The sequence below is a fragment of the Bradysia coprophila genome, unplaced genomic scaffold (assembly GCF_014529535.1).
Source record: "Bradysia coprophila strain Holo2 unplaced genomic scaffold, BU_Bcop_v1 contig_464, whole genome shotgun sequence".
Classification (NCBI taxonomy): Eukaryota; Metazoa; Arthropoda; class Insecta; order Diptera; family Sciaridae; genus Bradysia; species Bradysia coprophila.
In genome coordinates this window covers 1-14618 of record NW_023503716.1, presented here as the reverse complement: position 1 = coordinate 14618, position 14618 = coordinate 1, and the positions used below count along the sequence as shown (strand labels likewise).

At 38.1% G+C, this 14618-nt stretch overlaps 1 protein-coding gene and 1 pseudogene across 1 annotated transcript; both read right to left on the bottom strand.

Annotated features, from left to right (window-relative positions):
* Nucleotides 1–791: 791 nt before the first annotated feature.
* On the bottom strand, nucleotides 792–4581 carry LOC119082513 (annotated as a pseudogene).
* Nucleotides 4582–7584: 3003 nt separating this feature from the next.
* Nucleotides 7585–11413, bottom strand: LOC119082514 (transcriptional regulator ATRX homolog). Its single transcript, XM_037192026.1, has 10 exons — nucleotides 11267–11413; nucleotides 10650–11206; nucleotides 10331–10530; nucleotides 10013–10250; nucleotides 9772–9952; nucleotides 9426–9700; nucleotides 9002–9273; nucleotides 8483–8934; nucleotides 8232–8331; nucleotides 7585–8169 (listed from the first exon to the last, which is right to left on the bottom strand). Exons 2-10 carry the CDS (start codon nucleotides 11059–11061, stop codon nucleotides 7717–7719), a joined length of 2583 nt encoding a protein of 860 aa, XP_037047921.1. The 5' UTR covers nucleotides 11062–11206; nucleotides 11267–11413; the 3' UTR covers nucleotides 7585–7716.
* Nucleotides 11414–14618: the final 3205 nt, after the last annotated feature.

Below are 14618 nucleotides of genomic sequence, written 5' to 3'. Positions count from 1 at the left end.
CCAGTATCAATCGATGATAACATTTCCAAATAATCGATTCAAAGTAAATCGAATGTTTATCGATAATCGATAAAAATCGACAGATAAGCTAATTATCAGTCGATGTGTACGATGATCAGTCGATATGTACCGATGATCAGTCGATATGTACCGATGATCAGTCGATACGTACCGATGATCAGTCGATATGTACCGATGATCAGTCGATATGTACCGATGATCAGTCGATATGTACCGATGATCAGTCGATATGTACCGATGATCAGTCGATATGTACCGATGATCAGTCAATATGTACATATGATCAGTCGATTTTTACGATGATCAGTCGATTTGTACCGATGATCAATCGAAATTTACAGATGATATGTCGATTAATATTGATTGAAATACAATCGATATTTTATGAATCTAATGAATTGTATCGAATGCCTAAATACCACATTCAGCTTTGCCACGTTGCGTTTTTCATGAGAATTTCTGTGTTGGATGGACTACAAATAAAAAGTCATCTGACAAAATCCAAAATTCCAGTAGAGAAACTAACTATCGCCAAAGACACACTATCGATAAGAATCGATTAGCGAATGAAAAATCTGTAGAACGGAACTGCAAACTAACAGAAAATTTATTGATAACAATGATTATACCCATTTCCGAAAGTATCAAAGTGCTCGCTTGGTGGGTATAGTGAAGTCAGCGCAAAGTGCTCACAAATAACGAATAAAATTCCCACTTCAGTTCAAAGTATTTATTGTTATGGAAATGTTCGTCTCTCAAACGAACATCATAAATGATGAAATAATTCAATGGAATTGAGAAATTATTCAAATATTTCCCAGAAATCACCAACATCTTCCTCTGTTACAGTCTCTTCGGCCACGTTTTCCAACAGCGAATCGTGGTCGTGATGTTTGTAAACAATGTCTCCATATTTTCGGAATATGACATTGAGTAAGCAGTCTTCAGTCGGAGCGTATGTATGTTCTTTCGTTGGTGGATCGAGATTGTCGATGCTATACAATTGCTGTAAGTCTTCCTCTTTGTAGTGCGACCGATTTGGTGCTTGTCGATGACCCGTTTGGCGATGCTCAATTTTGAGACCTGACGATCGTAAATTTTCTCTTCCATCGTGCCCAGCGACACGAATCGATAAATGTAGCATTTTTTCTCTTGACCGATACGGTACACACGGAAAATGCTCTGAATCTGTAAAAATCACTTGGAATAAGGACTCGCGTTTAATGAACGCAATCAACGAATATACTCACATCGTCTGAGGGATTCCATGACGCATCAAATATTACGACTCTGTTGGCTGCAATCAAATTTATGCCCAGGCTTCCAGCTTTCGTCGAAATCAGGAATAATCTGAAGGCCGCAAAATGTGGCAAAAGAAATGATTAAAATCCAGCGAAGAACAGAAATTATGTTTTACGGAAGCACCTGGTTCGCGTATTCGTTTCTTTGTTAAATCTTGTGACGTCTCTTTTCCGCTTTTCAGCGTTCTGTCCACCATCCAAACGTGAATAATCCAAATCACGTTTCCACACTCCTCTGTAGTCCGTTGACGAAGCCTTCACGTTTCGCGTTGTTTCCGTTATGTTTTTCAGAAAATGTTCGATAACATTAAGCGTCGACAAACAACCCGAGAACACAACCACCTTTTCGTTACGCATTTCACATTCACTCAAAATGGTCGATAGTATGAGCATTTTGTTAGACATCTCAAGCTGGTAACCACTGCATATTGGTTTCCACCAGCCGTTCGGTTTATGTGGTAAATTTTCGCCAGCCTGACGATCTGTGTCAGTTTTATCGGACGTTGATGGTTTCAACTTGTGACGATCCTCAAAGTCGGCCAAGACCATGGATGATTGCATATTCTTCGCAACGGTGGCAGATTCATTGACCGGCTTGCTCACAATGAAATTTACCATGTAATACTGGGGTGGAAATAAATTTTGCTAGCTCCTTGTGCTTAGTGTGTGGGTGTGTGTCAAATACCAACCTTGTACAAGTCCATCTGTTTTTTCGTCAAGCGTATAAACAGTAATGTTCTTCTTTTCGGTGGTAAAAATTGGGCCAAAACAGAGTAATCTCGACGGTGGACACATCCCTCTAGCAATTTGTGGAGAATGTAGGCTCGATATTTCATCAATGTAATATCCGCTTCGGTGGAGTCAACAAACTGACCATTAACAATAGGTCCAATGAAGCGATTGCTGAACTCTTTTTCTGTGCCTAATAGTCTAGGCTTACGAATTCAACCATTGCAAAATCTGTAAGCAAAGTTGCGTTAACCATTGATCCTCTGATTCAATAAAATAATTTCGACCGAACTGTAACGTTAATCTTACATTCCTTGAGGTTATTTTGCAAAGGGGTGCCCGTCAACACAATGCGTCGCAGCGTACGAATTTTATTAATAGTGGCACTGAGTTGAGAAGATGGATTTTTGAGTAAGTGGCCCTCGTCACAAACAACCACATCGGCACCTGGATTGATGAGAGCCTTGTACGAAAGGGTGGATTCATAGGTGGTTGGCAATTGTCGTTCCATGTTTTGATACATCATCTGAAACATTCTGTACCCGATGATAAGAACGCCACCATTTAAATGCCAATGTCTCAACTGATTTGTCCGGTCATCTGGATTCCTGTACGAAAAACGATTGGTAGATCCGTTCAGTCAAAATTGTTACATGAGGAGAACTTACGACACCAATTCGAAGACTTTGACACTTTCATGTTTGGGAAACGACTTCAGCCAAATGTCGAACTCATCGACCCAATTCAGAATTACGTTCACCGGACAAATGATCAGAACTTTCTTCACATTCGTTTTGTCGCTGTGTCGCAGCAGAGTATGCACCAATGTGATAACTTGCAGCGTTTTGCCTACAATGACGAATTAGGAATATTTCCAATCAAATCACATACAATATCCGTACCCAGGCCCATGCAGTGACTTAGAATGCAACCACTTCCGTTGTTGCCATGTAATTTTTCGATAGATTCGAAGCATGCGTCCCACATAAATTTTACGCCTTCGCATTGATGTGGTTTTAATTTAGTCGACAGTCGTTTATCAACCGCCAACAGTTCGGATTTGGTGTTCAGATCGAAATCCAATAATATTTGGTCCATCTGATTGAGTTCGCCCGGTAATTTGCCATACGTTTCGTTATACTGTTCAATATCGGGAAAAATTCGTCAAATATTAAAGTATTGCGAAGGAAGGTCTAACAGAAGAATTTAGATAGTTCTAGCAATGTCAACCAATGGCATTTGGAATAACTTTTAAGATGCTTAAGAGATGGACAGGTGGAAGAAAATTAGTTCTCAGTCGCAGTAAGTCTATATTACCTTTTGAATTCGTCGAGCATATTGCTTTTTCCGTTCCTTCTCTTGTTGATAAGCTTGTTTTGTTTCCTGAGTTAGGCTCTCGTATTCCATAATTCTTTTGATATTTCTCTGACACTTCTCGGCTTATTGGAAATGGGATTTTCATAGAGTGAAACAGCCATGTCACTATTGCCGGCAGATCGACACTGGCGTTCATGATTTGAATTTTCATCGACGTGTTTTTCATTTAGCACGATATCCAGATAACTGCTGACATCACCACGCCAATCAGATTCAACTACAATTCATAGTAAAATTCAATCAAAAACATTTTTGAGTACAAAGAACGTCAACCTTACCATTGTCCATTGAAGTTTCAATTCTGTTTGATGCAGCATTTTCGTCAAGAGGCTCGGTTTTTGTTGGAATGTCTGAATCATTCAAAATTGGTTGAGCTTCCACAACCGATTCACTCTCTTTTACGAATTCAAATGTCAAGCTTGCATGTGAATCGGGCGAACTGGGATTGCTCGTCTTGAATCGTTTTGACGTCGTATTACTCTCGTCTTGAGCGGATGGTGTGTCAGATCCATTAGAACGTTTCTTGTCTGTTTGGCCTGATGTTTCAAGGAAGTCTGATTCTATCTCTAAATTGTTGTCGGCATCAGGAAATGAGACGTCGTTGAGAAAGGTTGCCAGACGATCTTTAAAGATTTTGTTGAAGGAAGCTTTTTCCTTTAGTAGTTTTTGATATTGCTTGTTGAGGTCATTCGCTTCCAATTCCTTCAAATTTAGCTCATCTTGTAAACGTTTGACATTGTGTTGACTCTGACGCAGTTCTTCTTTCATGTCATTCCTTTCCTTAGATACAGTCTCGACTTGTCCGGTCAGGTCCTTAACTTGTTGCTCCAAACTCTGTCTTTGTTTCACTTCTTTGCGTAACGCTACTTCCAGGCTTAAGCGTTGCTGCGCTTCAAGTTCAAATTTTTGTTTGTACGCCGCAATAGTTTGACAAACCTCTTTTTTGATTACGTCAAATTTGTTTCCCACCTCTTCAGGCTCTGAAATCTATAAATTGAAAGAACGAAAATAAGAAAAACCAAAAAAATCAAAAGATTTTCGTTTGATTTTTAACCTGTACAATTGATGGAGGCAATGTCGACCATACTGATTCTGACTCGTCCGGATCAACGGGTTCAACCTTTATTTCTGATACTGTCAGTAAGCCATTCATATTTGGCCGCAACTATATGCGATGTCGGGTAACGATTAAAGTCAATTTTCGATAATTAATGTCTGTACATAACGCAATGTCTTTCGACATGTACATGCGTTTAGTTTTTACTTTCACAATAAATATGAACCGGTGCACAATGACCACAATGACCCGAGCATTATCCGATCATTTATGGGTAAAAACGACTGCAAGAGAAGCAAATGTGTAAATGTGTTGGAAGACTATATGGTGGATCGTATAACTCAAGTAGAATAAACATTTGATCGTTTTTGGAATTGAGGGAATTGACGTTGACGAGTCGTGTGGATGTTGCTATGCGTGAAGTTTTCTGTAACTCTATTTGAGATATGTTCTGAAAAATATTTTCTGTAGCGTAGCACGCGGTTTACTAATAGAGTAAGACATGTAAGTGAAATCGAAATAGTTTATCAGTCAACATATTAAATACAAATATGCACCACTATACCTTCTTTGTTTTCAAGTATCATATAACTGCTCAGCATAAAGTCAATAGTTATTTGCACAACGATTGAGGAAAGGTTGAAAAATTTCTTGTGACCATAGAGATACCGTCAACGAATAACAACTTTTCTATCTCTCTCTCTCTCTCTCTCTCTCTCTCTCTTTCGAGTTATAATGCAATTGCAAATGACGGTAAATTTCTCTTCCGTATGTCATTGGCTCAGATTCTCTACTGTAATGCAAATGGCGTTGTTTGATTGGATTGCTTATTCTCTTTTGCACTATTCAATTGCCGGTTTCTGTAGATCATCTTCAAGATACGGTACTTTCAAGCGTAACCTCACTTAAGATTTTTATGAGATTTTTTTTAACGTGGATAGCATTTCTAATCGTTGATGGCATTTCAAACGGCCTTAAAGATGATCTAAAGGTTTCTTCCAAGGTGAAATGAAATGTCAAACCATAGTGCCATAACCTCACACTACTAACAATGCAATTGTCAATATAACAACGAAAAATAATTTGTGCAGTTTTGGTTCTATGGATGACATCGGTTCTTTTTGTTCGGCTTAAGAGCTCGTACAAGAATTGTGTTTCATTCACTTACGTTAACTTTTGTCACTCAGTTAGTACTGTCAAAGTTAACTGTGAGGTTAGATTCTTCACGGCCGATTTTGCAAGGCTGTAAACTTTGGGGAGGTCACGCAGATACAGATTGACACACCACAATTGAAGATAAAATGGCGGATTTCATACAAAAATTCACCTCCTGTGACGATTCTCGTCGCCGTGACGATGTGGTGATATTTTTTATACGAAAAATCTTCAAGAGTGGTGTGTTCCCGCGTATCTAATAAAATGGCAGTCTCTCGTTGCCGTGACGATGTGGTGAATTTTTTTATATGAAAAATCTTCAGGAGTGGTGTGTTCCCGCGTATCTAATAAAATGGCGATCTGCGTGACCTCCCCAAAGTTTACAGCCTTACGATTTTGTCCGTGAAGAATTAACTTGTCAGTTCTGACATTTCTGATGTAAAAAAGTTTTCGATTTTCGTATTGATGAAAAATAATTATTTTTGAGTGATGACATTGTGTCTAAATAGTGAAAACAATTAATTAAATTTTGTTTATATTCCAACGGCTGTTGTCAAAATTCACCTCATCGATTTTTGTCACAATTCAAAACTTTCAATCACGACATAGTAAAGTTAACCAGGCTGATTTGACTAGGGACCTGAATAATCTAGTAGCCCTATAGACTGTTATGATCAGAGCGAGAGATCCGAAGACTAGTTAATTTAACTTGCCTTGGGGTACTTGTCAAAATATTGCTTTCTCTTTCAACGTGTTACGTTGAGAGCGAGAGGACCGAAGACCAGTTTATTATAAGTTGCCTTGGGGTACTTGTCAAAATATTTCTATCTCTTTCATCATAACACTCTATATTTTTTTGCGAATAAAATTTTTCAATTTATGTCAGTGTTCATTTGAGTTCAGTTTCACACAGTGTATTAGGTCCCTTATTTGACGTTTCGAAAATGAACCGCTACTGCCTGGTTTATTTTACTCTGCCGTGCTTTCAATTCATTGTTGAATGTTGTGTTCAAGAATCACATGCTAAAAGCCACAAAAGTATCTGAATGAAACGGATGATTTTCAGCTCTGAATCCAGACGATAGTTATTATAGTGGCTAAAGTGAGAGTGTTTTAGTGAGACGTAATAAACTCTATCTATGGTTGGATTGGAATGAATTTTTCCTAACTTTTGCACCAATACACTTTCATAATGCAATATTCCTCAAAGTATCTATCCAAATTCTGGCTCGGACTCTGCACTATGCGCTCATGGCTATATATAACAAATAATTTATATTTTTCGTGAAGAGTCGTTATTGTAGCTCATTTGGCTATTTATATAGAGAATAATCGGTTCAAGCAAATAAATTTGCTGACGGCAATACATAAAAGTCCATCGCATGCGAAATACTATTATATTCGAAAATAATACTTTTTTTTTCATAACATCGACTTATACCTTCGTAATTAAAATCACAACTGATCGGCAGGATTCGAATTTCAATTAAAAATTGCATTAATTGTCTTTGTGTTTGAAATGATCGATTTCATGTGTGATTCATTTATTTGAATGTATTGTTAAAGTAAAAAAAAGAGATTTGACGAACTTGCAAGCAAAATTAAATATATCTCAGTTATTGTTGAGTTTGCCTACTGTGATAAAATACCTCATCATGTACCGTAGTTTATATTAGGCACGCACTAGCACTATTACTCGTGCAAGCCCTCGTATACATATGTACATGTCTTCATATTTATAAGAAATCATGAATTTTCTCTCAATCTCTCTCTCTCTCTCTGTCGTTCACCTAAAATTATGTAAATGGCAATCTTTATAAAGTGACCGCTAGTTGGAGGAGTTGAAACAGGAAATAAGTTCTTGAATTTGAGACTTAAAAATGTTTTCTTTATTCGAAATAAGTATTCTGAAGTTATGCGCTAAATCAATGGCAGTCGTGCCATATCTGTGGCTTTTATTGAATTTATCGATAAAACTGTTCGTGTCAAACGAACCAACATAGTTTAAATTTCATTTCAATTTTCTTGGAAATAAAAATCTTTTCAACAGCGAAAAGTCGCTCCCACTTAGGGAAATTATTCCGAAGAATCTTCAATATCTTGATCGGTCGACGTATCTTCGAAATCATCAATTCCAGTACTTTCAAATTCATTCCAAACGTCTCCGATTTCTTGATCGGTCAATGTCTCGTCTTTCATATCGACCAATAGTGAATCGTGGTCATGATACTTGTAAATCAAATCTCCATGCGTTTCCAGCAAAGCGTTGAGCAAATTATCGTTCGATGGAATCGGTGCCGTGTGTTGTACCACCTGTGGATCAAGATCATCAACACCGAACAGTTGCTGTAGGTCTACTTCCTTGTAATAGCGACCGATTTGATGCTCATCGATGACACGTTTGGCGATGCTCAATTTTGAGACCTGACGATCGTAAATTTTCTCTTCCATTGTACCAAGAGAAATGAATCGGTACACGTAACACTCCTTTTTCTGTCCAAATCGGTATGTTCGAAAAATGCTTTGAATCTACGAACGAAAAATGCACAATGGCAGACAAGTCTGGCGAAGTTTTTAAATCGAATATTTACATCATCCGAAGGATTCCAAGATGCGTCAAAGATTATGACTCGGTTTGCTCCCGTCAAATTGACTCCCAAACTTCCGGCTTTCGTTGAAATCAGGAACAATCTGATAATAAGGAAAAGTTTGTTTAATAAGAATCACCGGAATCATTCTTTTAAGCAGGGACACATTTTCATGAATTTTCGAGTGATTTTTCATTTTTTTCGACGTTTCATGAAAAATGTCTCCATGACGTCCGATTTTCGATGTTAAGTACCGTGCTCGTTTATTCGTTTCATCGTTGAATACTTGCATAGCTCGTTTACGTTTGTCAACAGTGTCACTTCCGTCTATCCGTAGATAGTCCATTCCACGAGTCCAAATTCCCTTTGAGTTGGTGGCTAGGAAACCTTCGATAACGTTTAACGTGGACAAGGAGCCAGAGAATAACAGCAATTTTTCACCACGCGTTTCACATTCCGATAGAATAGAAAAAAGTAACAACATTTTGCCAGATACGTCCGGCTGATCGCATCCGTCGAACATGGGCATCCACCAATTGTCAGCAATTTCGTTCGGCTCGCTGTCACTTGAATCGGAATCACTATTTCGTTGAGCTGGTCTATGTCGTTTAGCAAAATCGATCAATGTATTCGGGTGATTGCATATCTTTTTCAATTGCGGTGAATGAACAATGGGATTGTTCTTGCCGTAAGTAGTCATGTATAACTGACAGAACAAAAGTGAAACGTTAACAAGTTCTACAAAGGAAAAATAAAACGTTCGAAAAACCAACCTTGTACAAATCAATCTGAACTTTCGTCAATCGTATGAACAGCACATATTCCTGCTTCGGTGGCAAAAATTCGGCCAGCACGGAGTAGTCACGTCGTTGAACGCATCCATCCAGCAATTTGTGAAGAATGTATGCCCGATATTTCATTAGTGTGATGTCCTCGTCGGTCGAGTCAATAAATTGACCGTTTACTATTGGACGAACGAAGCGATTGTTGAACTCCTTTGCGGTGCCTAATAATCTAGGCTTTACGAATTCGATCATCGTAAAATCTGCAGAAAAGTTTTGGTTCAAATCAATTGAAACTGCAGATCTTCACTTCATTTACTTCATCAAGTTACACCTTTCTGAAGGCTTTATTCACTCGAGCTTATTCGAAACTTTTTTTTGGCTAACCGCTGTAACTAATCAGCCGTATACTCACATTCATTTAAGTTATTCTGCAACGGACTTCCAGTCAAAATGATTCGTCGTGACGTGCGAATTTTATTGATTGCCAAACTGAGCTTCGAAGCTGGATTTTTCAGGAGGTGGCCTTCATCGCAAACTACCAAATCTACTCCTGGATCAACGAAGGCCTGGTGAAATATGCTTTTCTCATCTGCTTTACACGATTCACGCTGAAACGATCGATATCCAATAATGAAGACACCGCCATTCTTCTGCCAGGCTTTTATACGCTTTGCACTTTCACGGGCACTGCAGTCGAGAAATAATAGTTTTCACTCGAATGTCACTTCAGACTGTTGTCAAAAAAAAAAGTTACTTACGACGACAGACAGTAGGTGTTGATGTTCCCTTTGTTCTGAAAATCTTTGAGCCAAAGTTCAAACTCATCCATCCAATTGAGAATGACACTCTTTGGACAAAGTATTAAAACTTTCTTTACTTTCGTTTCTGTAAAATGAGTGATCAAGGTGTGGACCAATGTGATCACTTGTAGTGTCTTTCCTGTAAAATTATTTTCGATTTAGTTTTCATTCACTGGACTATAAGGCGCATGAACCTTACCGAGACCCATGCAATGGCCTAAAATGCAACCGCCACCATTACTGTGTTGCAATTTCTCAATAGATTCGAAACAAGCATCCCACATGAATTTCACGCCTTCGCATTGATGAGGTTTCAGTTTCGTTAACAATCTTCTATCCACAGACAACCGTTCACGCTTAGTATTCGCATCGAAATCCAATACCAATTTGTCCAATTTGTTGAATTCCCCAGGTAGTACGCCGTATTCTTCGCAAAACTGTTCAGTAAAGGAAATCCAAAATGTTAAAGCAAAACTAGCTACAATCTTGCTCATTGTTTCAGAAACTGCAGTTTTACCTTTTGTAGCTTTTGGGTGTAATGAAGTTTCCTTTCTTTTTCCTGTTGGAAAGCTCTCTTTGTCTCTACCGTTAAGCATTCGAAATCCATAATTTTTTTGATGTTACGTCGCATTGTTTTCCTTCTTTCTTCAACTTGGTTTTCCGTAGACAACAGATGATTGTTTTCCGTTACCGACACAGGTTCGTCTTTGGTGACAGCTTCAAAACAAAAGATCAGACAAATTGTATAGTTTAATCGTAGGACGTAGCAGTTGAAATTATTTGCGTAACTAATTCAAATTGTACGACTTAAAAAACCACGTCGTAGGTACACTCACCAGCATTAGTGTTATCAACTGTCACAATCATTTCATTCTTGTCATTTGCTTGCAATATTGGGATATCCGTAACTGATTGAAGTTGTTGAAGCTCGACAACGGCATTCCCGGTGAAATTTTGATCATTTGTTTCATTCGTCGGATTGAGTGGTCTCGGTTGTTCATCCACTGTTTTCTGATGTTTTCGAGCCGGATTATCCTCATCATCCAAAGACGTGTCATTTGGGCGCTTGTTGTTTTGAGATTCTACGTCGTCGACTATCACGTCATTTAATAGCAATTTAAGACGGTTGTTGAACGAAGTTTTTTCTCTCATCATTTCTTCTTTTTCGGCCTCGCTTTGTTTTAATTTATTTTTCAGCACATCATTGTCTTCGATCAAAGACTTATTTAATTGCGTCACTGACTTCATTTCGTCATTCAATTTCTGTATTTCTTCTTCATATTTTTGCGTTGGTTTTCTTCTCGCTCTAGCGCTGCTTCCACACTAGCAATTGTATTGAAAATATCGCGTTCGAATTCTACAAATTCCGTCTGAATGTTCGACCTTCAGAATCCTAATTGAGAAAATGTGATTTTCAGTAAAATAACTGTCAAATATAGTCTCTAATGCCAACCTCTGCTTTTGATGAAGAGGCATTTTGAGGTTCCATTTCACAAAAATGGAATTATATTCGACCGATATTAAAAATCAAGGTTTTGAAACTTTCGCAACACGTACTAACACTGGCTCGCTACTTTTATTTTTCGACTGTTCGTCCAAAGTGGCGATCTTAAACTGTCAATAATGTCAATAAATGGTATAAAATTTTAAAAGGGTCGTTCACAAATGATACCAAACCAAAAATCACCTGTTCAGAAAAACGCCCTGCCAAATAGCATACTATATTATATGAAGTGGTGTCTTACAGTGTTTTACACAATGCCATGTTTCACTACCCTATAGAGTCAGGCTTGAAGTGCGTTGCAAAAAGTGATGTTACTTCACATGAAAATAAGCTGCAGAGAATGAAGTACTGCGAAAAATAGGTGGCGCCTCTACACTTATCCACTTGGCGAATGAGAATCGTCTATTTGACATATATGGAAATGTTGTGTCACTGCTAGAGAGTATTATGTTCATACGCAAAAAAGCGCAAAAATGACCTTTCGATTTGAAAACAACAAAAATCCTACCGTACAATTTCATTGAACCGAAACTTCTCAACGTAGTTTTAGATATATCTCAAACAAAAAAAAAATCGATTCCCAGATTTGACAGATCTAAATCTAAAGGATCACATTCCTTATAAATAATAATACAACTTTAATCGTAAACAATAACAATTTGAGTGCAATAATAACTAAAGCAGCAATGAATTTCAAATAGAATATTTTTGAGACCTCTGCACTGTGGGATAAGATCAACCTAAATTTGGCAGAATTCGTATCTAAAAAAATGTTGAAGATAGAAGAAAATTTTGTTCTAGAGAGTTGAAGTATGACTTCTGCCGAGTATTTTGCGCAAACCAAAAATTCAAAATGGCCGCCATTTCAACCGGAAGTAGCTCGTAACTTTTAAACAAAGTGAAAAAACGATACAGTTTCTTTACTAAAGTAACGACCGATTTTCCTGCTGAATTTTAGACAAACAAAAAATTCAAAATGGCCGCCATTTAAACCGGAAGTAGTTCGTAACTTCTAAATAAAGTGACGAAATGATACAATTTCTTTACTAACGTTACAAGCAATCTTCCTGCTGAATTTTGCGCAAAAAAAAAAAACAAAATGGCCGCCATTTAAACCGGAAGTAGCCCGTAACTTTTAAACGAAGTGACAAAATGATACGGTTTCTTCACTAAAGTTGCGACTGACTCTTCCGCTGAAGTTTAGGGGGAAAAATTCAAGCCGTCATTTAAATCGGTCGTAGTTGGTAACTTTCTTTGAAACGAAAGAAATGACGAAACGCGACGCCAATAAATATTTTACAGGCGTTAATCAGATATCTATAATTAAAGTTAGTATAAACGACCACTAGCACAGAGGAAAAGCTGATTAGTTTTAAGAGATTCCAGTTTTAAACGGGGCTGCCAGACGTGAACTGATCTCTTAATCGCACCCCATTGATTTTTCTTATAGGAGAAAAACAAGTTTCAAACAAAAATCCTATCGTCCAAGATGTCATATGCGATTATGGGCCAAGTCAATAGGTATTGTAGCACAATGGTCTTCACGCAATAGACTTCTACTGAAAAAGAAAAATATTAAAAATTAAAAATTAAAAATTACAAAAAACTGAAATAAAAGGTGGACAGTTCACTGTCACTCGTCATATTAGTCTTCATCATCATATTCGTTTCCATTTTCATCTTCATGTCCGTCTTCATCATCATATTCGTCTCCATTTTCATATCCATCTTCATCTGCATCTTCATCATCATATTCGTCTTCATTTTCATCTTCATCATCATATTCGTCTATATTTTCATCTCCACCTTCATCTCCATCTTCATCTCCATCTTCATCTTCATCATCATATTCGTCTCCATTTTCAATCTCCATCTTCATCTTCATCTCCATATTCTTCTCCATATTCATCTTCATCCACATCATTTGGCAAGCTTAATTCATCAAGACCGAACCGTCTAAAATTTCATTTAGTGAGCTATGAAAGTCTTCGTCATTGTCGTTTCCTTCCAATAAAAATGTTTCGTCCTCGTTGTTCGCTGGAACATCAGGTGCTTTAAGAAGCCGTAAAACTTCAGTAGGAATGTTTTTTCTGGGTCGGGAGTTTAATCGTTTCTGCAATGCAAAACTTGATATGATTGGGTCCGATGTGTCAAGAGCTCGATTGAATACATCCATAAGGTTTTGCTTGCGGCTGACATTTCTGGCGTGAAACTGACGATTATGTCGATATAACTTGTTGCACGACTCCGCTGCATCCTCAGCAAGAACCCCAGGAGGGAGACCATCATTGACGAGCAAAAGAGGACGTGCGTGGATGAGAATTTTATGTACGCTTTGTGGCATGGGATACCAATGGTACTTGTCACACATAAAATCGCTGTTTCTTCGCAAAACATAGAGAAAAAGATCTACGTCTAGAGGAAATTGGCACGAAAGCGCGATGAGGATAGTGCCGATTTTTTTTACGAGGTCCACATCCAGCTCAAGTATCTCTGCGAGTATTTCCGGTTTCGAAAAAGCTGTTCGAGCAACAGGTCCACTGTTGGTGTTTCCAGATCCTTTTTTTGAAGGGAAATCCACTCTTAAACTCATTTTGTCCCAGAATCTGTCTTGTATCAAGCGCTTCCGTCGTTTGACCTCTTTTTGAGAACTGGTCCACGCATCTGCCATACGGGTTCTGGTTTTACATCCAATCTATACGAGATGTGAAGCAGAAACTCAAAGCAACGAATCCATAAGTGTAACACACTTATTCCATAGATCAACGTACCACATTTCGGTTTGAATCTATTCTCCATATCCTTAAGATTGTTAAATTGCTTCGGTGTGGCTTTGCAAACAGTACATGTCTGCATAGACTTCGTCTGCGTAACTACTGCATGTACCTTCCCATCGATCATAGTCTGATACAGTTCATAGGTAACTGTTACCTTTTTACCTGCAACTGTGGTTACGTATGGAACCAGCTTTTGTATTTCTTCCTTAACGGACTGAAATATTTGTAAAGTCAGCTTGGGTGTTTCCTTTGCGAATCGTAGCTCTATGGGTCTGCACCATCGAGGTGACTGTGGCGTTGCATTGTTCCACACAATTTTACCATCATTCGTAGTCATTCGCAGTGGCACTAAAGTCGTTGCGAAGAGGTTACCGTCTGCGTTTTCTGTGGAATCAACATCAACGTACTTTTGATTAAATTGGGATTGGTCTGACGAGCCATCACCACCCCACTTTCCTTGTAGTTTTATTATAATTTCTTTATTTGTCAACCAAGTAAAGCGTCCATTCAAACATTCTTTTTGC

Bases quoted from the DNA above. Each gene is read 5' to 3' on its own strand.
- LOC119082514 (XM_037192026.1), bottom strand. From the start codon at position 11,061: ATGAAGTCAGTGACGCAATTAAATAAGTCTTTGATCGAAGACAATGAT. The intron at 9,701-9,771 runs GTAAGTAACTTT...TCTCGACTGCAG, and splicing joins AACACCTACTGTCTGTCGTC to TGCCCGTGAAAGTGCAAAGC. The intron at 8,935-9,001 runs GTTGGTTTTTCG...TTGTTCTGTCAG, and splicing joins TTCAGATTGATTTGTACAAG to TTATACATGACTACTTACGG.